The sequence below is a fragment of the Ischnura elegans genome, chromosome 11 (genome assembly GCF_921293095.1).
Source record: "Ischnura elegans chromosome 11, ioIscEleg1.1, whole genome shotgun sequence".
In the NCBI taxonomy this organism is placed as follows: domain Eukaryota; kingdom Metazoa; phylum Arthropoda; class Insecta; order Odonata; family Coenagrionidae; genus Ischnura; species Ischnura elegans.
In genome coordinates, this window is record NC_060256.1 from 41,170,172 (window position 1) to 41,197,804 (window position 27,633).

At 38.7% G+C, this 27,633-nt stretch overlaps 2 protein-coding genes across 2 annotated transcripts in view; one reads left to right on the forward strand and one right to left on the reverse strand.

Annotated features, from left to right (window-relative positions):
• Positions 1–27,633, forward strand: part of LOC124167946 (vasopressin V2 receptor-like) — a 159,105-nt gene that overhangs the window by 105,456 nt on the left and 26,016 nt on the right. Inside the window, exons 2-3 of the mRNA XM_046546013.1 lie at positions 1,665–1,852; positions 26,443–27,003. Coding sequence (XP_046401969.1) covers positions 26,686–27,003 — 318 coding nt within the window. The 5' untranslated portion in view covers positions 1,665–1,852; positions 26,443–26,685. The remainder of the gene's footprint in view (positions 1–1,664; positions 1,853–26,442; positions 27,004–27,633) is intronic.
• On the reverse strand, positions 5,559–9,459 carry LOC124167948. The gene is made up of 2 exons (XM_046546014.1): positions 9,355–9,459; positions 5,559–6,948 (listed from the first exon to the last, which is right to left on the reverse strand). The coding sequence occupies exon 2, from the start codon at positions 6,928–6,930 to the stop codon at positions 6,028–6,030; it is 903 nt and encodes a 300-aa protein (XP_046401970.1). The 5' UTR covers positions 6,931–6,948; positions 9,355–9,459; the 3' UTR covers positions 5,559–6,027.

Consider the following 27,633-nt stretch of genomic DNA (forward strand, 5'->3'; position numbering starts at 1 on the left):
CCTATGACAACGAGCTGTGATATTGGTAATGATGCGAAAAGCGACGGCGGGAGTGACCGTGTGATTCAGAAAAATGATCACCAGAGCGATTTCTTTTCGCGACGGGAAAAGTGATCTCGATAGTGATCACTTTCGCGACGAAAAAAATGATCGTGTGATTCAGGCTTAAGTTAGTAGAGCCTAGGTGATAGAGACAACGATGTTATTGATGAGTCATGGGAATTAAGCGATTATAAAGTTATGTACATATTTGATAATATTGTCAATAATCTGTTTTTAAATTAAACGAACTGTATAATTTTAATGTCCATGGATACTTACTCCGTGTAAAAATCCGCATTTATTCCGATTAAGCGTTTATTTTTTTACGAGTTTGGTATTCTAATATTTAAATGATAGAGGGATGCCTATATCTGTATATGGTAGGCTTTACCTTAACCAGAAAAATGTGGAAATAGCAAAAGTAGTTACAAATAATTAACTTTTCACAATTTCGGAATAGTGGCGGATCCACGAGAGGGACAAGGGGGGGGGGTATAATTCCAGCAGAAGTGGGGTTCGAAAAAATAATCATTCTGTCTAGTAAATTTTGGATACCCAACGGGGGCCAAAGCCCTCTCAGCCCCCCATACATCCGCCACGGTTTCGGAAGAAATATTTTTATACTTTAAAATAGGCATTACTTAAAAAATATGAGTGAAAATTATGAATCAGTTTGATTGCGACGAAAGGAGGCAGGCACTCGGGGGGGGGTTGAGGGCTTCAGTCTCCCCTCCGAATTTTTGCCCGTGAAGGAGATTTACCTGCAATAAATCCGCTGAGGAGACTAATATATTGCCGATTCAATGAGCTGCAAGAGTGTAAGGCATTTTGATCCATGAAACTTGAAAACAAAATATCATAACTGATAACATCAGGCTTGAATATGTGAAAAATATATAACTGATTGTGAGATTAACCTACAAAAACAAAGCTTGATCGGAAAAAAACCAAATTTTTATACGGTGTAAGACATTATCATTACGGTATATAGTTCGTCATGTATCAAATTGGATTATTGAAAGCAATATCAATAATATATTTTTTTTCATTTACTTCCCTCCCAATACTCATCAATATAACTTGCTTGAGGTGACCTGAAGATGTAATTTTGTGATGCATATCAGCCTACTTCTCATCATTATATTGAAAATTGATATGCACTTTCATTGGTATGTACTATGAATAGTTAGGGCTTTGCTTTGTAGGGTTCCATTTTAAGTTTGAAGAAATAACTAACTTTGCTCTCTACAACTTAACTTTTGCTCGTCGACTGGTTTCGATATGCTATCGTTTTCACTCTAGTCTTGAAAATGATTCTACGTAGTATCACGACTAGTAGACGATCCAAACTTAAGATGTAGAAAGCAAAGTTTGTTATTTTTCCTAACTTAATATTGATATACTTCGGCAGAGGCCATGAACGTCTTTCACTGACTTTAAGCCATTTTAGCCTTCTATAGGCGTCAGTAACATGATAATTAATCGGTATGCCTCTATCTAGAAGAAACAATGGTAATCTTAAAATTATGTGCGGAAAAATCAATATTTCTCCCTTCATAATACACATAGTACTCAAATCCTATTCTTATACTTTTCAACATTTTTCTATTTTTTCCTTTCAGGTAAAACGCTTGGTAGCATGCTAAAGGTAGGCGGGTCCAATTCCACGTGAATACCATTCGATCCGAGCTGAGAAAAACTCAGCAGTGTTCAATGGGATCCTCATTTATCGGAGCATTCGCTGGTGGCCACAGGATACTCACGGAGGAATCGTAATGCTGAATTTTATTATCCAGAACGTTAGTGCGAGGTGAGTAATAAAATGCAACATTTAAGTCATTATAATGGAAATCTGGAGCTTTAAGCGTATAACCTGTAGTACATAATTAGTTGGCCTTATCAAAAAATATCTGACCGGAATAATGCTCAAAAACGTAAGCAGTATGATGAAACTTCTGCAATACAAAGCCTTCACATAGCCAGAATTCAGATCGGGGAATTTTGGGTGGTAGTCGAGTTTCTTATCACGATAACACAGATTTCTCGGGTTTCCCACCGGGTAAATTCCTCCGTATCTCCTTCCGACGCGACGTTTCGATGAGCAACTCAACCAGCGTCTTCAGGTATACAGGAATCCACCGCTATTCCCACGAATATTAAAAATGAGGATCCTCAATACCGCCTCTAAATGTGTTGTCACCCACCGTCCATTTAAATATGTTTACTAAAGTCGCCACTCTCGCCGCTGACGGACACAGTGATCTGAGCTTCGCGGAGATATAAGGTATAATTAGGGGTGTTAACCGAAATTTATATATATGATGATGTAATCTATCAAATTCATTGCTGATTCAAATTCACTTTTCAATGCTATTCCTCCCAATTACAAACGTAATAATGCAAATATGGAAAAAGTGGCTCACATTGCACTCATTACCGCGCCGCGGGCGGTAATGAGTGCAATGATCCACTCAGTACGTTTTTTTCGGTTGTAAGCGTCGTCGATCCCGATTTTTCGTCCCGAATAGTTACCAATTGTGTTTGCAATTTAAGTATAGTTTGATTAGTGAAGTAATGGAACGTGTAGTTGTTCCGGATGTTTCTTCTAGAGTAATAACCAAGGATAATTGTGCACGGGCGTAGTCAGCGAGGGGCAGGAGGGGGCAGCTGCCCCCCAGAAGAAAAACTCGCAAATGCCTTTAAGGAAAATGATATTTTTTCAAGCAAATAATTTTAAAATCTAATAAAGAGCTGTTACAATTTCCTTAAAATTTTGATTTCATGGATTTTTTCCATGCTCAAATCTTACCTGAGAACAACCATGGCTTCCCCCCACCCTATTTTTGTTCCTGGGTACGCCCTTGCAATTGTGTGTTTTTTAATTTGTGCTATTTTGATTAGTAATCGTGACATTGAACATTACACTCCATGAGCACACAATATTTTTCAATATCGGGAACGTGAGTATAGGTTCCATTTCGGAAATGAATATTTGAACAGTGATGCATGTGTTTTACATTAAATACAACGAGACGAGATGTTGGTAAAAGAAACTCTTGAGGGTGGCAACTAGAAATCCCTTCCTTTAATCATCTTAAAATCATAACAAAGGATTCACCTTTGGTGATTTTTGTGCATCGAATCCTACGTTACGCTCCGATTCCAAAATGGAAGCTTTTTTCCAACGAGAAAATTGACCTCAAATGCGAAATATCAAAATCTCTGCGTTGGGGAACTGAGAAAAATGCATGGTATGATTTTTTGGGCGAGATGGTCACATGGTGGATCTAATTGGCCGCGGTCTTCTGGTTTCAACCATGAAGATTTTAGTCTCTCATCGGCCATGAGGAATCTATTTATGTTGACTGCTTGAGGAGTGATGAAGATTTATATGGAGTCTTTTTTCAACGGAATATTTGAAGCTATGATTTATGGATTAATTTTGAGCTTCGTTGAAATACACAATAATCAGGATGAAAAGATATATAGATACTCGAATATTTCACTCACCTTAAAATTCAGCACAAACAATAGTTTGAACAGATGAGGGTGTAGCCAGGGGGGCATGTGCCCTACCCCCAAACCAATTAATTTTAGCAATTTAGAAAAATATTAACCTATAAAACAAATGTACTATGTATATATTGTTTTATGTGCACAATGAACATGTACAATGTAGTCAGTGTACCGCGAAAGAAATGAACCCCCCATAACGACCGCGATCCGCCCCTGCGACGTACAGTCCGGGAGAATACTTACGGCAAAGCTTGAGCAGTAGACGATCCTTGGACTGGAAGAGTCCATTCTAAGAGTATTAAGCCTGAATCACACGATAATTTTATCCGTCATTTCACAGTGATCGCCATCGCGATCACCAGAGTGATCACTCTCAAACGATCGTCGACGGCAATTGTTTTTCGTGATCACGATCGCTATGAGGATTCCCATCACTCGTCCGGTCGCTAAAACCCAAGCCAATCGGAACGCATGCCCATATGGAGCGATTGCAGCGCAACGTTTGACAATCGTGGGAACGACATAGATAAACAAACACGCTTTATATTTTCGTTATGTGGGTCAATGGCTTAACCAGTATCATAATTAGGGGGGGGGGGGCAAGTCATGGTCCAGGCGGAAGGGGCAAACCACGGTCTAGGGAGGGGCAAGCTATGGGATTTATGAGATTATTTCCTCGAAAAAATAGTTCTATTTTAGTTACATATCTTTTACTAATATATATCATTTTTCGAGGGTTTAAAGAAAGTTTGTTGAATAATTTCGTTTCAATTCAGTACTGATTTTACTTAAAGACTTTTGCGATTTTTTGGGGGGGGGGCAGCTGCCCCCCCCTACCCCTGACCCTCGCTGGGTACGCCCATGATGTGGGTCCTATGACAACGAGCTGTGATATCGAAAGTGATGCGAAAGGCGACGGCGGGAGGGGCCGTGTGAATCAGAAAAATGATGTCTAGAGCGATCACTTTTCCCGTCGCGAATAGCGATCGCTCCAGTGATCACTTTTCGCGACGAAAGAAACTGACCGTGTTATTTAGGCTTTGCATTAGAGGATGTCTGCCTGCTAGAATTGTTGTCGCTCCCGCGCTTTAAAATTTGATTTAAAAAATCGCCACTCGCGGCGCTACCAGTCATCGATATCTACTTTTCACGGGGAAACACAAGACATAAATACGTAACAGAGCCAGTCATATCATGTAAACCGCAAATGTGACGCATGCGAGACGATTTTCAACTAAAAAAAAGGCCACTTCCACTAAGGTTAATGGCGAAAGTCACACTGAACGCGATACCGCTGCCAAGTGGCGCCCCCGAATAAATTGGGCGCAAAACGACAGCAGGTATAATTCCATGTTTTTGGATCTCTTTGGGCTAGAGGAGTTTATTCCCAGAAACCTGGTTGTCAAGGGTGGTTGGGTAGTTCCTACCAGTGACATTGTGCTTAAGATTTCCATGTCTATCTTTCATATTTGTAGTATATCTTCGATGAGTTTGAATATCCCCAGTCATTCACCTCAGTAGATTGCGAAGGGAGATTTGTCCCTCCCGAAACGGAGCTAGCGGAGGGATAACGGAGAAGGGCTAGCTACCAGCTCGATCCATATCGTATCTTGTCCTGTGCGGCTCCATTGTACAGAGCTCCATCCAGTTCCGCATTTCTACGCCGATAAGCCGCGTTTGGACATGCTACCTGCCATAGGCTCTCTACTCCTTTTAAAGGATACTTTACCCATTTCCGCCCAGAAAAAATTTCTTTTGGCGACTGTGAAGATATTTAAGTGCGTTCCTCTTATGGTCGCCTTTAGTTATCCAGCTAAATATTCTGGTGGTACGTCAACTTGTTACCTCAGAATTATCCGAAGCAATACAGCTACACTGGATGGTAACGAGGTCAGAATCTAACGTTGCTTAATTTCTACGAGTGACCATGATAGAAATGAATCTTCATGGCAAGCATATTTTTGGAAGAAGAGATTTTGAAATAATTTGTACAATGTCAATTCTGGTTTATAGCTTTGCATTTTTATAACATAGTAGCATATGCACATTCATACATGTCGCCTTGGGCGAATATTAAAAAAAAAAAAAAATAGATAGAAGTCAAAACAGAGAGACAAAAAAAACACATGACGATTCGATACGGTATCGTGGAGATGGAATAATGGCCGGAAACATACGAGAAGCATACTCGTATATGGATACACATATATTCCTTTTCACTGTGTCTCACCCAACCTGGGTTATTTTTGTGTTTAAAAATATATAAGAGTAAATCAATAGCACTAAATAAAATAAAAAACGTACAAGGAACCCTCGTACACGGTCATTTCAATATTGGATCTTCATTTAGCTCAATTCTTAATCCTAAATTCAGTATTTTGTTTTTTGCTCATCGTCTTAATGGAAAAACAAAAAACCTGAAACATTGACATTGATCGTCTTCCTCCATGATTTGACTCTACCGTTGAGCTAGAGTTTTATTTTATGGTCAATCTCATCCAGGATATTTTTTAGGCATTGAGACGTTAAGTAGCGCGCGACTGTGTCTACCGCCCAGTCATCCACAACTTCCATCAACATGAGGTAATGCAGAGAGGCATTTTCGTTTCCGTACATTTTGGATAGGATGTCTGTGGACCCCCTTTTTAGAATTTCTGACCCTCTGACTTCTGGGATCACCCTCAACTGCTTAAAGAAAGTGTCTATTAAGGGTTTGAGCTCGTCCATCTCCTCATTCACTGCTTTTGCCAGTCGGAACTCAAGATCTTCCCTACGGTCACATTGACCCCTCGGGATCCAAATTGAGAATTGGGATCCCAAAATTGAGTGTTCGCCGAATCTCTCCTCCTCGAACATATTACTAGTAAAATCATCACTGCCACTGAAACTTGCGTTAGTGACTATGGTGACATCTTTGATCTTCTGGTCGTCCCGAAGGAATTTTCGGTCTTTGTAAATGTCGTAGTAAGATCGAAAGTGCTTCGTGATCGAGAATGGACCCTTCTTGCCGGTCAAATCGACGCGGTTGATGACGTGGTCACCCTTCTGCCATCCTGGGACGTGGGCTATGCTCACCAGCCTGACCACTGGCCTTAGCCTTTCGTTTTCGACGCTTTGTATCACAACATCTCCCAACGTTCGCGCGTCTTTGACGTCGATGCCCACGGAGAAATCACCGCCCTCCGCTTGTTGCTGTAGGATGGCCTGAGCCGCGACGCTGGTGTAGTATTTGAACTGCTGGTACCCCTGTCTGGGCCCTATCGCTGAGCTTTTAAGCTTGATTGCACGATGGGATGTCTTCGATGATCCAGCGGCGGGGTTTGGCGATGCGCTCTGTCTAGGTTTGACCGCAGTCATGTGATTTTTACTCATTATCTCCGCTGCTGATTCCTGTCGTGATAATCATAAACGTATTTTAGTAAAACATTCTCATCGGAGATATTCATGGTATTGGTTCTTGTTTCCAAGGGCCCATTTACCGGTGGAGTGACCAGGGAGATGTGTTAGATTAGAGATAGAATCAGTTATGCGGTAGCTGAATTTAAATAATTCAAGAACTTAAATGCCATTGTAACGCTCCTACGCGCTCAGAAAGAAAACTCCCGCATTTTTTTTAATATATACAAACTATGCTGCCGACCGAAGCGATGTTAGTGAAAGTGATTAATGTGTTTGAATCTAAAATCGCGTAAACAGTAGATGCGTTGCTTAGGGAAAATATTGGCCCAAAACTTACGGTCGAAGAAATAAAATTAAAAAAATATCGTAAAGCATCATATGGAGCTTGGCCAACGAGATAATTTTTTAGTATTGCCTTTTATTAACAAATATTATGGCATCTAATCAGTGGCGGATGCATATGGGGGCGCGCACCCCATATGCATCCGCGGGGGCCCCTTGCGGGGCCGCCCGTAGGTATTGGCAAACATAGCAGAACCGTAATTGTAACTGTTCTTTATCATAACATGGCATTGTCTTGTATATGTGTATAATCACTTTAATTAATACTTTCTTAAACTTTCGATGTGACATGCTAATTTTTATTACGATAAAAGTAAAGGTAACTCAAGATATCTTTTGCGCCCCCCCCCCCTCGAGTTTTTCCTGAATCCTCTACTGCACCTACAAAATATAATATCAGAGAGAACGTTCCTATTCTGTGTTGGCGTAATAAAGTTTTTGAATGAGAAATGGCTTTCTTGTTTTTTTGGTTTTATTTGCAAGAATCAGATTATAAAGTTTAATTTAAAAATCTATATACCATCACCTACCGAAGTCATGATATTTTGCAAATTTTATAGACGCAGTACAGCCCATCATCGGCATGTCTTCACAGGTATGGTATGGTATTTGAAGGAGGCGACCGACAGCTAAGGTTATTTGCGCCATGAGGGTAGGATGGGGAGACACCCGGCGTCGGCATTAGCCTACTCTTAAGGGAAGGCGCCATGGGGACCACGGCTTAACGTCCCATTCGACGGACGGAGTTTTGCGCCAGAAATTTTCTCCACACAAAATTCAAGCGGGGATCGGGCGGCCTCTGTAGAACCTCTACTACCGTCAATCCGATTCTATCATGTCTTCACTTCATTCATTCAGGGGTTTATTTTTGCTGCGTGATATATATTGTATGTAAATCTTAGTAGTATTCAGAGGCCTATTTGAAAAACTAAAGCTTGTTGTGAATTTATGATGCCGTAAAAGCACAAGTACAAGCATTATAAAAACCTGATTTATGCAAGCAATTGCTTCAGAAGATATCAAAGAAGTGCTGGTTGCAGTAAATTTGAGTGGGAGTGGCGGCAGAAATTAGTCCAAATAATATATTACAATCATCGACCCGGGTTTGAACACTTAAGTAGTGCCACCTACCAAGATCGCACTAGCACCTCTAGGCGCTAATTGTTGAAACCCGACTCGACGAATTTTTGTGGACTTAAACCAAGCTATTTTAATTATCAATTGCATTATCAGACATATCCAAAATTGAAATCTGTTAATATTAATCGGCTAATCACTCTGACGTTAATGTTATCTGATGCACTTAAAAATCCTTGTGTTGTAGATACTGTCGATCCAATCTTGAACGTATGTCTCACTATCAAGATCTTTTTATGAATATCCTTCTGTCGACTTCATACCTTCTATAAGATTGGGTCTTGCCGACCGTTAACATTTCAGTCTTTGGACTCGTAGGCAAAGATAAATCTAGTGTATATCACACCACACACGATAGTATATATTCTCGCGATGAACGACTTAAAAAAACAGCGATAAAAATTAATCGTTGGATTACATTCGATTGAAAACATTGTTATATTTTACGTATCTGCGATAATTTACAGTAGTGTGATAAACCCGAATGTCAAAACATTTTATGGTAAGCGATGATATTCTAGTTTTCTTTGCTACAATATTTACCATAAACAAACAATTATGTAGCAATGATTAGTAGCTATCAAAAAGTTGTCTTGGTTTATGTAAAATAAATGGGACAAAGCATATTCTGACATTAAAAACTTCTAAAAATATTTCTCCAAGTCAATCCAAGGCATCTTCTCTATGCAGGCGACAGGCATTGGGGATATTATGTGGACATCTTATAAATATTTATTGCTGTATGGATGATTATGTATGATGATGGTTACTTTAGAATCCAAAATTATTTTATAAGCGGAATCAATTACTCCGCACGTAATGCTAAATAATTTTGTCATAGAGAAGAGATAAAACCAACCAGCACCTCAGATTCGATGCACTATTTCACCTTAGTCCCAATAGTGAGGAAGTACTCACAGACAGCAGCTCATGTCAGGGACGCGTGATGAACTAATTATCCTTTTATGTAGTTTCACGACGTCGTTCTGTAGTACTTTGCGCAGAGAGTGATAGTTGTTCCTCGATCTGTTTTGTGTGACTGATATTAATTCGAGATCGGTTGGGATCATATAGAATCATTCATTCTGTCTCTTATCTACTCATGGTAGGGGAATGGATATATTAAGATAACATGCCAGAAAAATAACATACCCCTTTAAGTTATAAATGGAACCAGAATGATGTTCCACACCCGCTCAGAACAACTACCTACTGTTCATTTGCGGAATACAGATTAGTGGACCCTTTTTTAGACCCTTTTTGCGGCCATAGAATGTGCGGAACACGAAGGCGACCGAATAAGCCAATTCTTCGAACTGACGACCGGATCACGAAGGAAGGATCACGTTTTTGCTCGGCTGATACCGACCGCCACGTACGATTTGCTTTCCTTTAAGCCTGACTCGCGCGATCATATTTTTCATCCCTTTGGAGGGACAGCTCCAGCAATGGCGGAAAAAATTACCTTTCCCCGTAATCATTTTCCGCGATGACTCGATGGACATATCCCATCCCTTTTACCATCGCTCGGCTCGTCCCTTTTTCCGTAGCTGAACCCATCGCTGACACCGTCCTTCAGCCAATCAGAACGCACGGCTGCCAACAGCGATTGTAACGCCACGCTTGGCTTTCAATGGAATGACAGTTGTAAATGCTCAAAGTGACGGAATGAGCGATGAAATAAGGGACGGTGGGAATTCGTTCTGAACGTTATTGACCAATCACAACGCAAGGCCGCTTATCCCTTAGACTAAGGAAACGTACGTTTTGTTTTCTGGGATGGCCGGGGAGAGTTAAGCCTGAATCACACGATTATTTTTTTCGTAATTTCCTAGTGATTACTATCGCCATCACTAGAGTGATCACTCGCAAATGATCCTCGCGCGCAATTGTTTTTCGCGATCACTCCAATGATGAGGATTCCCATCACTTTTTTCATCACTCGTATGGTCGCTTTTTCCGTCGCTGAAACCGTCACTGAAACCCCATATAAGCCAATCAGAACGCATTCTCGTTTGGAGCGATTTCAGCGCAACGTTTGACAATCGTGGGAACGACATAGATAAACAAGCACGCTATATATTTTCGTTATGCGGGTCCTAAGACAACAAGCTATGATATCGGAAGTGATGCGAAAGGCGACGGCGGGAGGGACCGTGTGATTCAGAAAAATAATCACTAGAGCGATCACTTTTCCCGTCGCGAAAAGCGATCGCTCAAGTGATCACTTTTCGCGAAGGAAGAAAATGATCGTGTGATTCAGGCTTTAAGCCGCATTAGGGAAAGTGCACTCCACCCGGGTAGCAATGAAAATTTTGGGAAACCGAAGGACGTAGCTGAACTTTTAAAAACGTTTTCCACTGTCAGCCAATAAAATGTATAAAAATGTTCCCGTAGTCTAAGGGAGCGATTGCAGCGCCTCGTATGGCATTTATATCATTGAATGACAGTAATAAACATAGGCAGATAGAGGGAGGGCAGACTCTTGAATAATATGCAAGATTTTTAATGCGGCCCCATCATCATTGCGTTCGTTTTGTATTACGAGGTATCCTTGTTACCCCCCAGAACAAAATCCTGGATACGGCCTTGCTTGTGCCCCCCCTCAGAAAGAAATCCTGGATCCGCCCCTGGTTGTAAATACGGAAAGTGACGGAAAAAGCGACGGAAAAAGGGAAGGTGGGAATGATTGAGAAAATGATGGGTCGAGGCATCACTCTTTCGGTCCCTGAAAACCTATCGCTGGAGCTATCTATCACTCTTGAGTTATGGAAAAAAATGATAGTGTGATTCAGGTTTTAGATGAGCATCCGAATATAATGGTCCCTCAGTCTGCTTCCCCCGAATGAATTAACCGAGGGTGAATACCACTTTGCCCTCGGAATTCGCGAAATATTTGAATTTATGGAGGTCAGCGAACGTTGCGGTGCTACACGAGCATGGATGTAAAGTTACCCGTGCATGCTGGGAACGGTCCCCCCTTCTTTCCTTCACGGTCCGTACTGCTTGCGATGTTTATCTCGCCGGAACTTTGCTAAAGAGTCGAAATTTCAGTCATCTCACTGAATTGGGATCTTGAATACATTGTCCGCACCCCAATAAACTACCCAAAAAATTTTGACCGTTCAATTTCTTCACATAATTGCGGGGGAATATATACAACTACAATAATCGGCTGTATGGAAAAAGTGATTTTTTAGCAGTGTTCGGTGTTGTAACTAATGAACGGGAAGATAGCGCGCATACAGTGCCCACGATCACGAATATTACAAAAGAGGATTCTCTAGTCGTTCTATAAATGTGTTGTCACCCACCGCGCATTTAAATTGGTTTACAGAAGTCGCCACTCGCGTCGCTGACGGACAAATAGATCCGAGTTTCACGGGGGTATAAGATATAATTAGGGGTGTTAACAGAAATTTATGCACGTGATCATGTGATCTATCAAATTCATAAAAGCTCAGTGCTATTCCTCGCAATTGCAGCAATTATACTGAAAAATACTGGAAAAAAGTGGATCGCAATGCTTTCATCACCGCGCTGCGGACATTTTTGAAAGCCGATTAAAATGTGATGAAGTGGCAACAGAAAACAACCTATTGTGGGATAGAATTGGGCCTCCTTTTGCAGTCCCCTTGCCCACGCTATACATATAGTATAGTCGGGCAGCCATTAAACTGGTTGTTGTCTTAGCTGCTGGTTGTAATTTAATTTGTCACACTAATGCCTAGATAGCAGATTCGGATAGTTATTTATAATTTCAATATGTTGGTTGTATTTCTAGCCTACTTGTTAACGTTGTTGATGTCTACAATAGTTGCCATAGGATATATCCTCCCAGAGAGGGATTCGAATCACGGACCTTAAATCTACATATTACCCCGCAAACCGTCTCGATAGACGTATTTGGACCCCAGCCGTTTATACATAAATAGGAAATGCTCTCAAGAAATTCCGCATAGCATTTATTTATGTCTTTTGCCGTGCCGGGGAAAAACGAATTGCCATACCTATCCGCTAGGAAAAGTATTCCAATTAATTTTTTGTTTCTGTCAGGTCTGGTGATGTAGTAGGGAGCCTCTAATATGATGTTCTCCGTGTTGCACTTGAATCCTATTCTCAATTGCTCAAGCAATCAAAGCCTAGCGCGTTTTCTCCGAGTCTCCAGCGGCTCCCAGCATAATTCGTTTAACATCTGGATAACCCTGCCAGTACGCCGGTAGCATTTTTTGACGAATCGCAAAGCTTTCCTTTATATTTTATTCAGCTCACGGATTAAGACTTTCTGCACCGGATCCCATATGCTCGTTGCATATTCAAGATGTGGCTGCACGAGTGTGAAGTTGCACCTTTCTTTTACTTTCTCGTCCATAAATCTTCTCACAATACGCTTGACGAGTACTAGCTTCTTTTGGGCTCTCCCAAAAATATTCCTTATGTGCGTTACCCAGTACATGTACGAAGTTATCGTAACTCCTAGATACTTCACTTCATCCGTCATCATTATCCCTTCAGACTAATGCGCACACCACTACGCCATCCAGTTTCCATAATTGTAATAAAAGAATTAAACTACCATAAGAATTAAGGAATATAGATATTGTAGTGGTTTCACACAGTGGTGGTATATTAAAGCGCTGGAAACGAGCATTGGAATCATTTTGCTACAAGATGAGCTTTACCAGTGGGATAGATTTAATAAAGCGCATCTTGTTGCAAAATGATTCCAATGCTCGTTTCCAGCGCTGAAAAATATGGTTTTTCGTATAGATATAATACTGTACTTCTCAAATAAATGCTTTTCTTTCACTAAGAACATAAAAGTATTAGTTTCCATAGAAATAAAACTTTGGAGGGATAAATAATTTTCATAGGCCTGGAAAGCTATAGGTTCGTGGTTCGATTCCCGGAATTGGGTTATTATTGCTTTTACTATGTGCATAGGCTGTTTGTGTACAAAAAGGAAATGAAATAATTTAGGATATTCATGAGTAGTAATTGGAGTTAGATGGTGAATTGATAAATTTAAAAGTGAATATTAATATAAAGGCAAGTACAATATCCCTTTCATAAATTATGTTTATATTAACTTAAGCCTGAATCACACGATCATTTTTTTTCGTCGCGAAAGTGATCTCGATAGAGATCACTTTTCCCGTCGCGAAAAGCAATCGCTCTAGTGATCATTTTTCTGAATCACACGGTCACTCCCGCCGTCGCTTTTCGCATCATTTCCAATATCACAGCTCGTTGTCATAGGACCCACATCACGAAATTATATAGCGTGTTTGTTTATTTATGCCGTTCCCACAATTGTCAAACGTTGCGCTGCAATCGCTCCATAGGGGAATGCGTTCCGATTGGCTGATATGGGATTTTAGTGACGGTTTTAGCGACGGAAAAAGCGACCGCACGAGGGATGAAAAATGGCGATGGGAATCCTCATCGCGATCGCGAAAAACAATTGCCGGCGACGATCATTTTGCGCAGTGGTCGCGATAGTGATCACTTTCGCGACGAAAAAAAAATGATCGTGTGATTCAGGCTTTAGCATTAATTGTTACAACCCTCTTCTATGCAAACCAACCTAACGGTGAAATCACTGATTGAGAGTGACAGTGGGTGAAGGGAAATGGTATGGAGAAAAATTTCGGCAGTATGAATCAAGAATTGATTGATTATTTTCTAGTTTTATTAACTAATATATAATCGACCAATTTAAATTATTGGAACCAATATCCTCGAATAAATCCAAGGAAATGATCTTTGGATTGTTTTCTCATAGAAAAGGAATCCAATTTCGCTGGTAAATTAAGTAATGATTTCGCTAATAGTGGGCCCTGTCGTCTTTCATGGCGGCGCGGCGAGGGTATTTCCCTATCCCTACCCTGGAGGCATCGACGGGCTCCTATCGCGGCGGCGGACAGTGGGCTAGAATCGAAAAAAACCTGGCCAAAACGTAAAAAACGAAAGAAAGTTGAAACTTCGCATACATATTCTCAGATAGATTTTGCATAACTTTTTAGATTTTTTCCTTCCTGTGCCTTCACGTTAAAAATGTATTTGAGGTCAAAGTTGAACAAATTTAGCGCAGAACGACCAACCTCGATTTTTTCTGAAAATTTCCAGCTCTATCCTCGTGCAGTGGTTTCATGAATGATTTTATTGACAAAAATGCTATACCATCTTAATTAAAACTTCTTTTTCTTACATTTGGAGAGTTTTTAAAGATTTTATTTCATCAATAACCATAGATATTTAACAAAATGGCGGATCCTGTTTTCAGCCAATATTTTACAAAAATGTAGAGAAAAAGTAGATACTTCCGCAGACGGAGAAGATTACGGCGACGCTGCAAGTGCGTGGATGCTAAATGGCCACATTCACTTTTATATCTGGATAATAGATATAATCGTGATATATAATAGTCACGAGAAAGTAGAACCAATTAATATTGCAATGAATGACCCTTATTAGGCAATCGCTGCGCACTTCAAGAGGTACACTGGAAGGTTTCTTTCTTTGAGTGCATTCCATGTACTACTACGGAGAATGGACTTACATCGTGTGCTTAATGTAGGGAAACTGACTTTTTTTACAAACAAACTAACTCTTTTTCTACGCAAGAGCCGTCTATGATCCATGGTCTCCTTTTCCCAGTCTCCCATACCTATTTAAAGGTTTGCCAACAAGGTATACGCGAGTGGTTTTATTAGAGGGACATATTCTCGTTTTTCTATCGAAATGCAGTCTCATATTTAGTTGTGCTTCTCGTGCGATGTCGAACGGTTTTATTTGTAGTGTCCCTGCTGCTTTTCTTGAAAACCGAATAGGTACTTGAATTTTTTTCTTGGTTGGTTAGTTTCATATATTATATATCCAACTGTAAAATCATCTTTTTTTGAGGAAGTAATATCGATATTCCATTTTGAATGCATTGCAATTAATGTTTATTTATTATATTTGTGATAAAGTCTTTTTGTTCTTTTGATTGAACATTTTCATTTACACCACGTAATTCAGGATTGTACTAGTAAGTTAACTGTTTTTCTCATTAACATTTCTTGATTCGAACACCATCTTTTCCATTTTATTTAGCATATATTTTTCTAAATTTCTCTATGTTAATTCTATCTAATTTTAGGCTTTGTTTTAAGTTTAGTAAAAACCTCAGGTATAAATATCTCCCAGTGAAATTTCACGTTTAGAGCTGCTGATATCATGTGAGATCACCGGAAGGTAATGGGTTAATGCATGCGAATGGAAAAGGAAGCATAAAACTCTTTGGCTTGTGTATGTTAGAGAGAATTTCGACTGAAAAGTAGGCCAGAACAGTTATGGTACTAATAATGATAAATTTTCCACCTAATACAGATTCATATATTAACACAACTCAGCATGATATCTTACCATACTCTCTTCTTTTGTAACCAATCATGATTTTAGTTGTATTTCATCGCTGAAATTCCATTTATAAGTTTCAATGTTTTTTTCATCTCTGAGAGGGAATCTGTGAATGTAATCCTCTCAATCCAATGAATAGAAAACACCTTTGGAGTTCAGTTTCCCCGAATAACTTCGAAGTTTATACCTAAATAAATAGCTCTATAAGGTGAAAAAATGGTGTCAAGAATATTAAAGGTGCACAATAAATTAATTACTCCTCCTAGCCCTTCAATATTGGTCGATATTCATACTTTCGAAGGGAAAAAAGGGAAAAAAATGTTTTGCCTGCACGGTTTAAATATACATTAAGTTAAAACATTGACTTAAACAGTCACGGTACTGAAGGTAACGTTTCTTAATTCCCCACTCCATTACCTGCCCTTTTTGTCGACGAAAATTACTCAACATGACGCCTTACAATGAAATCACTCATAATTTTCATTCTGTATTCAAACCTGATTTTATCTCGATCATCCTCCGGATGACTTCTTCCGCTTCTCCTGCAATCGTTGGTTTAATATTTTTTTTGTTCCTTCCATATGAATTTCCCCGATAACCTGTTATGGAAAGAATAATATGGGCATTAAATTCCATGAATCATGACTCTTCTTACACCTTATATATGTACTTATAAGTGTGCATCCATCATTTCATTGCTTTCGGTGCAGTATCTAGTTATTGTTTTGTCAATTTAAAAGAAGAATTCTACTGATATTATTTTCACTAAATAAAATTTAATTTTTTTCTATTTATTATTAGATTTTTACGTTAATTAATTGATTATAATGGTAATAAGGTATCCAATTAATGTATTTTTATATTTGATTCAATACAATTCGCTGTAACTTGTTTAAAACTCACATTTCCTTGTTTTGGAAGTATACACATAAAAGTATATCTACTTTTTACTTTGCGACATCCCTAATTCTTCTCAATACTTCTTCAGTTTTTCCTCCCTCAGAATCGATATAATTTTTATTCTTACTTTCGTTTATCTTCCCATGCATAATTTCTGTGAAGTTCACTATGTTTCTTGCCGTTGAAAATTCCCTAGCAATGCCATTAAAACACATTATCCATAGTTTTAAAGGATCTTTTTATTTCAAATATGTCATGGCAGAAATTTTTGGGTTACATTTCGAAAATATCCGTTTTGGACACAAAGTTTTACGCTTAAACCATCAGCGGGAGGATGAATATACATCTCTACTTTTTAACGTTGATTTTCCATCATTATAAGCATTTAATTCAAGCTAAATTTAATTAATTTCCGAACGATCTTTTCCTGATCTCCAGCGGAATTGAGCGTTTAATTTTCATGAATCTGGCTCAGTTTCGTAAAAATCCATTAGCCATGATTATTATCTACCGGTGCAAATTTTCTACTATTTTGAAGTGCGGTTTAGTCATAATGAGTGATTACACTAACTTTTTTCTGGGAAATAAAAATAACTCAATTAATTTATGTTTGAATCGATTGAAACATTTTGATTGATGCAGTAAGTGGAGATTATTTAACCTGTTTCTTATATTTGAATGAAATTCCTCGGGAAGTTAATCTCAGTTTTCTTATAATTGTCTCGTATTACAATAAAATAATATGAGGATTTAAATCCAGGTATCATTACTTTTTTACACCTTTAAATATAATACTTATAATTGTGCATCCTTTATTTCATTTCTTTGAGTGCAGTATCCGGTATCATTGTTCCATCAAATTATGTTTATAATTCTACTGGATATTATTTCTGACAATGGGAATTTTTATTTTTTCCCTGAGGAGCCCTCTCTAATAATTATTAGAATATTGATGTGACGTTAATTAATTCTTAATGCATCTATTTTTATATTGTATTCAATACAATTCGCTGTAACTTGCTTAAAACTCAGTTTTCCGTGAATGCGTACGTAAGTGGCTTTGGTATCGTCAAGTCTCACAACGTGAAAGCCATGTATCAGTAGGTCTCCGTGAGTCTCATGTGTTTTACCCAAATTCCCAAAACTTTTATACATTTATAACTCATGTTGAAGTCACTATAATGCTGGTCGAAGACCTACCTCTAGTCTTTTCACGTATGCCCAAAGAAAAACCCTAGCGGTTACCACTGCAGTAACAGAGAGGTGTTAAGTATGATTCATTGTTAGGGATAAGACTTCTGCGCAGAAGTTTGGCTGTCAAAGAGGCTCATTCGATTACGATTTATTGGGTGAAGAACAGTAAAACGAGCGGATCACAGCCGTTTTGGAGCGAATGCGGGTGGTCGATAATGTTTTCCTCGCGATTTAAGTGCAATTAATGGTTAGCTGTGGACTCGGCGAGGAGAGAACTCGGAGGGCATGGACATTGGCCGAAGTCCATCGATTCCTGATGACCTTGATTGCCTGTGAGAATAATGGTGTTAATCATATCTCATGAATCTTGCATTTTTACCCTCTCTCTATAGGACTAGTTGATAAGGCATTTCTCCGAATATAGTCCACCTCTGAATATAGCCCCCCCCCTAATTTTGAGGTTTCAGTTTCTGGAAAAATAAAAAAAAATGCGTCTGAATATAGTCCCCCCTTAACTTTTTCCGTGGACATTTTTGGAAAAAAGGGGGGACTATATTCAGATGAATGCGGTAATTATAAAAAAAATTACATCATTTTTGTAATTGAACAGAATATTACTGTTGGTTGTAACCTGATAGCAATGCACAATAACAACTCAATATACACGTAAAATAAGTTAAGTCTTCACATCACATCCCGACGTCTCCTTTAAAATGCATTCATGCTTATGGGATAAGGATTCAGGACTTTTTCAGGTTGGGCATTACATTCTTCCGTTGCCGATTCTACTTATGAATGTTTACTACACGCATCGCTTCTTTGTTTCCTTGTTTTTATTTTAAATTTATAGTCACTTTTAGCCACCCAAAATTGACTTTCTTGTCTCCTATTGATTTCTGCCCATACTGATACTGGTCTGTATGCTTTTTACTGATTTAAAAGTTTATTACCTCTCCTTTGCTCTTTTATGGATTGCCAACCCAATCCGTTTTGGATTGCTTTTACACTTTCACATCTTGTGTGCTTGCTTAATTCACTAAAAAAAAGCATTGTTTCTCTGAACTTTTTCCAACTTTTCTATGTGCCCTATTTCATGGGGATCCCATGCAACTGTAGCAAATTCTAATGCTAATAGTGCTAATAACCGAGTCAATGAATTCTTAAGATTATTTAATCGTAAAGAAGGGATGAGAAATGAAATACGATCTTTACAACAGATTCGTTAAAAGAAAAAGATACTTCAAAATCATTAGAATTATCAATCAGTAATTTTTGTTTGTGCCAACGTGAAATACGAAGTAAATAGTGAAGTAGCCGCGAATCTTCGGAATTGATAAACAGTGGCGGATAAAGGATTAGGTCACTGAGGTCATGACCTCTCGTTGGACAGGAAGCTCTATACAGTGACCGTTTAAGTTTACGGCTCCTGGTTGAAGCTCTGAAATAGTGAGACACAGTTGTTCAATGTATTTGCGTTTCATCAAGTTTTCATATCAGAGTTCTCATACGCTACTCGAGTATCTATACAGGCACTCAGGTAACTGATGAAAAATCAATTTTCAATTGACCCATTGGTTTCGAAGTAGCAAAGATTTTCGTTGTTTACAACAAATCCATCAATTTTAGTGGTATAAACAGTTTATTTTAGGGAAACTGTTAATACTGAATTTGGCTTTCTTAAATCAAAATTGCAAATTACTGGAATAAAAACTACGGGAATATCGGGAGCTCAAAATTGGGCAACTTGATTTCACGCGATAAAACGGGTACTTTTTTAATAAAAAATTAAGCACAGGAAATGCTATGAAGCCGGTGAATTTATAAATTAAATGATCCAACGTAGAAATAAACTCTCTTTCGTTTTCCTCTTGATGTATTGAAAATGACTGCTTTGTTTAGACGCTGGAGCTCTTCAAACTCGGGTGTCTTGCTTCTTTTAAGTACCGATGTATTTGTGTCAGCACTCGATTAGCTACACAGATACATTGGTAAGAGCGGTATGTACACCCAGGCAATTGCTATTTTCCTCGACAATCGGGTACTTAGTGAGACATACAAGTATCCTACAAAGATTTTAAGTAAGTATTGTCAACTTGTCCGGGCATTCATATATTCGAGCACCCGGACATAGATATTGAGCACCTCTCTGAGAACTCTATTACCTCACATATGAGTTTACCTCTGAAAATAAATATAGTCTCAGTTTTAAAAATAGTTCTCTCGTATTTCCAAATACATTTGGCGCGCTTCAACTGGGATCACTTTTATTTTAAAGTTGCAATAGCATCTCAACTCTGCAGAAATAGTCAACGAGGCTTATCAAGTGACGTTGTCATTAAGTCTTCTCACTAAAAATCCCTCCATCAGAGGAGTAGGGTGAATATTGTGATATTTTTTGCCACCCTCGCAGATGCTTTAAGTCGGTTGCTCTAGTAAGGCTGTCAATGGTTATAATAAGGTATCGTGCCGCGTCACTGGCCCTTTACCTTTATTTACGCTCCTCAAAAAGATCTAGAGGATACAATTAAAGACAATGATTGCCTTCAGATACGTCCATTACAGCACAATTAAAACACTACATTAAGGTCTGTTTACACGGTACATTAGCTCGTGCAAGTTAATGTTCGTTCGTCGTCAAGTAAATGTATGAACGCGGCAGGGACGGATCCAGGAATGTTTTCGGGGGATGGCGGTGGGGGCACTAGGGTCTCACAGATCTTTCCATATTTGAGATTATAATACAATCAAAATATAACAATTTCTGTAGAACATATTCTCCTCATCTTGTTATGAAAGTTATTAAATTAAATGATTATGATTAAATGATGAAACTGTGCGAACATGCATGAACAGAATATAGAGCCTTTTCTACTTTGGTTCATGCATTTGTGCATGTTCCGTTCTGGTCCACAAACATCGTTCATACTATCAGACATTAACTCGTACATATGCGTATCGTGTAAACAGGCCTTAAAACACAATTTCGCTATTGTTTCCCAAAAAGCTAGCTGGGACAACGCAGTGGTGCCAACTTTCCAAAAAATATCTATTCAAAGGACTATTATATGCTTTTTGTACCCTCCTTATTTCCGGAAACATGGTTTTTCATGCAAAACGCATACGTATAAAGCCAGTTTTATAACTTTTTAATATCTTGTAAACCGTTGCTTGTATTGCAAAAAGACTTTAGGAATTTCGATTTCTAATCCAATGAAGATGATTTGCCGCATTTGGTCGAAATTGGTGGTCTAAGGGGCAATCATCTTATCGATATTGGTTGAGCTACTCCCCCAAATATATACTATATTTCTTGAAACAATCCTCTAAAGATTATCACAGAAATTCTCTTAAGAACTATTCTTCACAGATATATTCCTCTTTTGCGCCAAACAAATTTAAACTCTCTTCGTGAATTCCCTGCTTTTGACCTCTTGCTCGCTTGGGAACCAGTTCCGTCGTAAATGCTGGCATGCGTGAAACACTGAAATCATTGTAGCATAAGCGTGATGCTTATCCTCTCTTTAAAGAAAATCAATTAGAATATCAGGGAGTAGTCATGGGTAATTTCATCGCTAAGTGTCAAAGTGCGGTTATTTCTGAGACCCAAGGATGAGTTTATATCACAATCATTATCACCATGGCAGCAATTACAACAAAATTATCATAGGTAAGCTGCTAATCGGTATGTTTTCAAGCCATGTAGTACATATTACTCAACGTTGCATTGAAATTTCCGAACTGCAGCAGAAATAAAAACTTTAATTAATATCAACTGATTAGTGAACTATAGGATTTTTTTCTATTTAAACAAGCTTACTTCTCTTCGATTATCGATTCAAAAACATAACAATATTACAATATGAAAAATATATTTTTTTTAAACTCGTCTTATTGAAAGGAGAAAATAGCTGCCTGCAGCCTCTAAAATGATTCAAAATTTAAAATATGTTTGATAAGAAAGCTTGTATAAGTTTTAGAAGAACATTTAAGCTATAAAAGCGAAAAACGTGATGCCAATGTAAGATTATATTCACATTCACTAACAGAAAATGATGATGCCTAATGACCAGCAAGTATCATTTTATCATCTTACCTGCGCACTAAGTTTTGTGATATCTGAAATATTCTTCAAAAACTTATTATAACACTCTCATCAAACATATTTACAATTTTCAATAATATAAGGGGACGTATGCCCATATCATCTTATTTTCAATGAAACGAGGTTCTATGAAAAATTATATTTTGTATACTTTAACATTATTTTAGACTGTATAGCTTTGTTAAAATGGAAAATCGGATACGCGAGAAAAAACGGTATCATGACAACCAGTGGTCTGAAGAGACTTCATTGCACCCGCACTGACTGCGGCGTTTCCATTGGATTTTGGTGGCCATTTTTGGAATTAATCTCCATAATTTATTTTTCATTCATGAATATTACTAATTATTACTATATACTGTAACTATACTGGCGCGCAGCTAGGAATTAAGACTAGGTGAGGTTTTAGGAGCAACTAATCCTTGGGGGTATGGAATTCGGGAGGTGCGCTCTCCCCCGGGAAATTTTTAAGATAAATGGTTCAAAATGGTGAGTGTTACGGCTTTCTGAGTGGTATTTTATTTATCCCTATATTTGTCTATAAGTAATATCAATCCAATTGAGTAAAATAGATCAAACTTAAAAATTTCTCTGAGTCCTGGGGGCGAGGTTTATCCCCCAAAATCCCCCCTTCGCTGCGCCAGTGTTACTATATACTGTTGCGATCAAATTAAAAGAGCCGCATTGTCATCCATTTCTGAGTTATCCTGAATATTTCAGCGCTCTGGCTAATCACGAAGTGGTCGAAATTTGAGTTGCGAAATTTTTTCCCGGAAGGAGGAACAAACAAGAAAGCGAGTATAATAAAACGTGGTAAAATCAAGCAGTGACTGATGTAATTCAATTCTGCTTATTCTTGTCCGGGGGTATTGAAAATGAAAGCCTTCTAATGGACAATTAACTCAGGAGAAAATGCTTGTTTGGTATTGCAACGCATAGATTGACGCCATTGATAGAATGTAATTGCCCTCTTCCAAGAAGTTACTATTTAAGAGACGTATTTGCCTGGAAGTTTCTGGCTTTTTTCACCAAGATGACGTGTATAAATGCGCGGGGAAAATTCCGCTTCACTTCTGTCTACTTGTTTGGGCGATTGAAATTCTTGCTTAACGGTTCAAAATATTGAAACTTTTCAATTTTTTTAATTGGAGGCCGCTACCATGTACGTATCGGTCTCATTTCCTCAAACATACTGCACGCACCTCTGTGACGAAGTGATTTTTTTTCTCAGATGTACTAATATTGAATTTAAGACGGACATTGCCGTGATGCCGTGCCATCCTGCGTCAAGGAAGGGAATTAATCCCATGTCAGCACCGTCAGCACGCATTGAAAAGCTGAAAAACGTTACTCCTCGCTTCTGACCACATTATCTTATTGGTGGCTGAAACAGCTGTAATTCACGCATGCAAATACTCCGTCAACTGAAGAGATATCATCATCATTAGTCAACAATCCTGAGATTGGTTTGACGCAGATCTCCATTCGTCTCTTCTATCCGCTAGCCTGTTCATAGCGACGTATTTCTTCTCTTTCACATCCTTTACAACTTGTCCTATGTAACTCATTCGGGGCATTTCCTTGCACTTCTTCCCTTATCCTTCAACGATTGTATTCATTAGGCCATCATGACTCAAAATGTGGCCAACTAATTTGTCCCATATTCCGCTATTTAGGAGGCTTCTCTTTTCTCCCACTCTTCTTAGCAATTCCTCGTTACTTGCTAGGTCAATCCATTTTATCCTCATCATTCTTCGGTAGCACCACATTTCGCATGCTTCCATTCCTGCTGCTGTCAACATCCAAGCCTCTCTTCCATAGGGAAACATACTCCATATGTAGCATCTGATGAATTGTTTCCTTACTTCTATGCTTGTATTCTCAGCTGTAATAAGATTCTTCTTTTTGCAGAAAGCTCTCTTCGCCTGCGCTATTCTACTGACTATTTCTTTCTTGCTTCGTCCATCGTTGGTAATTCGACTTCCCAAGTAAGAAAACTCTTTCACCTCTTCAAGTTTATGCTTTCCTAGGTTAATATCCGTCTTAGCCTCCTCTCTTTTGCTGCATACTAATATCTTAGCCTTCTTTTTGCTGATTTTCATCTTATATCTAGCCATTGTTCTTTCCATATTTGTCAAAATCTTCTTCAAATCCTTCTCTATATCCGTCCACTTTCCTCACCGCTGGTCTCAGAGGGAGAATAGAGTATTCTAACATGTAGTGTCTGAACTAGCCTACTTGAAATTCCTTGAAAAATGTTTGACATGATCTGAGCCACGTATCTTTATCTCGGCTAGTTATTAGGTGGGCTAACTCGCTGCCTACTGTTAAAAAGATAGCGTAATGTGTGGTAATATCTATTCTATTCGAATCAAATATCATGGGTAGCTCAAGAGCTCCGAGTTTTTTTGTGACAATGCATTAAAAACCTAGGATTGATTTGTTTTTAGCAAGCTGACATGTTTAATGATATTACATCTTCGTAATATAGGACGGAAAGGAGTAAAATTTACTTTTCTTCCCGAAAATGTTAATGATTCGTCTTTACTGTTGCGTTAATGTCATATTTCGATGTTTTTGCGTTCCGGGGAATTATGACTACTCCATTTCTCATTCCGTGTCCAGCGAAAGATACCATATTTTCCATGGGCGCCATCCGGTGCCTTCGTATTTTTCTCTCCCGGACAATCTCCTTCAGGCGATAGCGAAGTTCAGTCCCTAAGAGAGTACTGATAATAGCGCGCTCCAGAATCGGTGGAGAGTGAAGTTTCCAGACGCTCCTGGGGCCAAAAAAAGGACTGCGTCTGAGCATTAGAATGAATGTCACCAGACCGTAGTTAATGCATAAAATATTGCATTTTGCATGTTGAATTTTGACACACAGGTTATTTATTAATAATTTTCATTCATGAAATTTGTTCATTAATAATAGTAACAAAAACAATACATTCCCCAATGAAAAAATTGTATAAACCTGTTTCAAATTTTTATACATTGCCATGGCAATGGCATGGCATATAACTAATATTTTTTCATAGGGGTTAGTTATAGTAAAATTAGACATTGAAATATTTCCTCCGAGTTTTATTTTTTCACTACGCATTTCGTTGTTGCAAACAACATTATCAAGTGTAACATAAGTCTTAAGAGTTCTTCCTTATACAGTTCTTGGTCCTTGAAGGGAGTGGGTAAGGCGGTTTGGATGTCGAGAAGTGGGGATATTGAGGGTTGTGGAAGAAAGGGTCTTTTTCTAGAGTTTCAGAGGGGGAGCAGGGTGGTGGGGGGGGGGGAGAAAGAAAGGTTCCAGGGTGGGTGAGGGTACCACACAAGCCTTCACCGTCTTCTGTCGCGTTGTGGGCGTCCGGATGAAGTCCTAGTCCAGATGATCTTCTTCCCCTGGGTGGTTGACTCCGTGTCCTTCTTCCATTCTATGGTGTCAAGGGGGGTGGTAAAAACAATAAACAGTAAAATGTTAATATGCTCGACGTTGATGGATGCTCTGTTATTATTTTATTATTCTGATGGACTTTTTAACGGCTGGTGTATTGTTGATAACCTGTGGAAGTTGGTAAATGTTAAAAATATTTCCTTGAAAGTATTGAAAAATACGTAAAATCCAGAGGAAGTATATATGATCTTATTTGCGCCGTAATTTTGTCATAAATAATTCACCTGGTTTTTTCATTGATTTATTTTTGAGAAAAAAACGAGCGCTCTGGCGTAATACCCGGTAGCATGTCGATTCATGGGCACTTTTAAAGCAACGTTTCATTTTCCGGGGACAATAAAAGTGACTGAATTGTAAGTATGAGCTCCATTTCTTAGTGGCGGCAACTTACGAATTTTTTGCTGATATCTATTTTAAAAATTGAAAACTTTTAATGGAGGCGAACTTCTCAAATGTGGGAGAAAACTCACATTATGTAGAAAAAAAATTAATTGTTCTCGTTTTTAAGTATTTAGAGGGAATTTCAGCTGACACTATCCCACATTCTGCGCAGTTAGAAGATGGGATATATTAATATTTATTTTACCATGGGTACAAACTCAGTGGAGTTTAATACGCTGATATGAGATATTCTAATTGAATATAGATGCGGCCAAAGGTACTCCTGAGGCTATAGGAAATTGAATGCAACATTTTTGGCATTGAATAAATACTATCCCATCAATAACTGAATAAAATAAACATATTAGACTGTTAGAATTCTGTTTACGAAGTAATTTTATGTTTGACACAATCCAGTGCTCTCAAGTTGATGCGTTTGTTGTTTATACATCATATTGTGAAGATATAGTCATTATTTTGTCCCTATAATTCATAATGCCACTGAAATATACTATCCATGGTGAAATTTATACTAGTCCTGCTGCTTACCAATTTAAGTTATTTTTCTCTCTGACAGATCGGCCTCTTCATTCCTCCGTGGAGATCTTAAAGATGTTTCAGCTCTCTCTTCTCTCCCGATACGTGACCACTGGATTTAGGGAGCTGGAAGAGAAAAGGTAGTAACCTGCAGGCTCCTTCACCCTCTTCAACGAAGACTGCCAAGTCCTCTACACTGAGAAGACAAAGGAGAATAAGTTCTTCATGTCACCCATGCCTTAATTGGTCTCCTTATCCGAGTCGAAGGTAGGAGGCCGCAAACATGGAAGATACGTGGCCAGCAGCCATAGAAGTAGTGACGGAACAGGGTTTTCCTGGGCGCGATGAGGAACTGGCCAAAGCGGAGATGGCGACGCTGGCCGCCATGTTGGTCGTGACGGTGGTGGGGAATGGGGCTGTGTTAGTGGCTCTCTGGGCGTCCCATTCACCCAGGAGGAGACTGTTGCGTATGCATCTATTAGTGCTTCACCTGTGTACCGCAGACCTCATCACTGCAGCCTTCACCATGCTACCGCAAATGGCGTGGGAAGCTACATACCGGTTCGCAAGAGAAGCGGCGCCCCTTTGCAAGCCGCTAAAGGTTAGTATTACTTTTCGAAACTAAGAGAGAAGCATCTTTTTCCCCTAGAAATCGCATTTTGGGTGCGCTTTAGGTGTGACTTATTTTTAAAATCTTCTCTTATTCATCATTTCAACCTCGTAAGGCCGATTTAATCGGGGTTTACGAAATTGTGCTGGTTACAACTGCATTAATTTCTCTTTAGGGTGTAGAATTACGCGTTTGCACGATCGAAATTATAACAGCGGTTAATTTTCCATCTCACGTCCACGCATTCATGCATGCGTTCTAACATGTCACCGCTTTACACGACGCAATTTTGGCTGCGCCTGCGTGCACGCGTCAGAGTGAGCAAGTACGTTCCCCTGTAAAACGGCCTTTAAGATATGCTTTTATTTGTCATTCTCAAAAAAATTTCAAAATATTTTCTATTTTTGCTACGTGCCTCATCACGTGCAGTTCACAAACGTTTTGTTGCCAAAACTAAAAAAAGTGTAAAAAGTAAACTTCAAATGCTGTATATTTTTTAAATTACTTTTGAAAGCACACCATTGAATTCAGACTCTTATATAGGCACGTGTCTAAACATTCTTATTATATTTTTTGACGCTAATTATGAGTTATAAGCTATATAAGTTTCAGCGAAAAAGT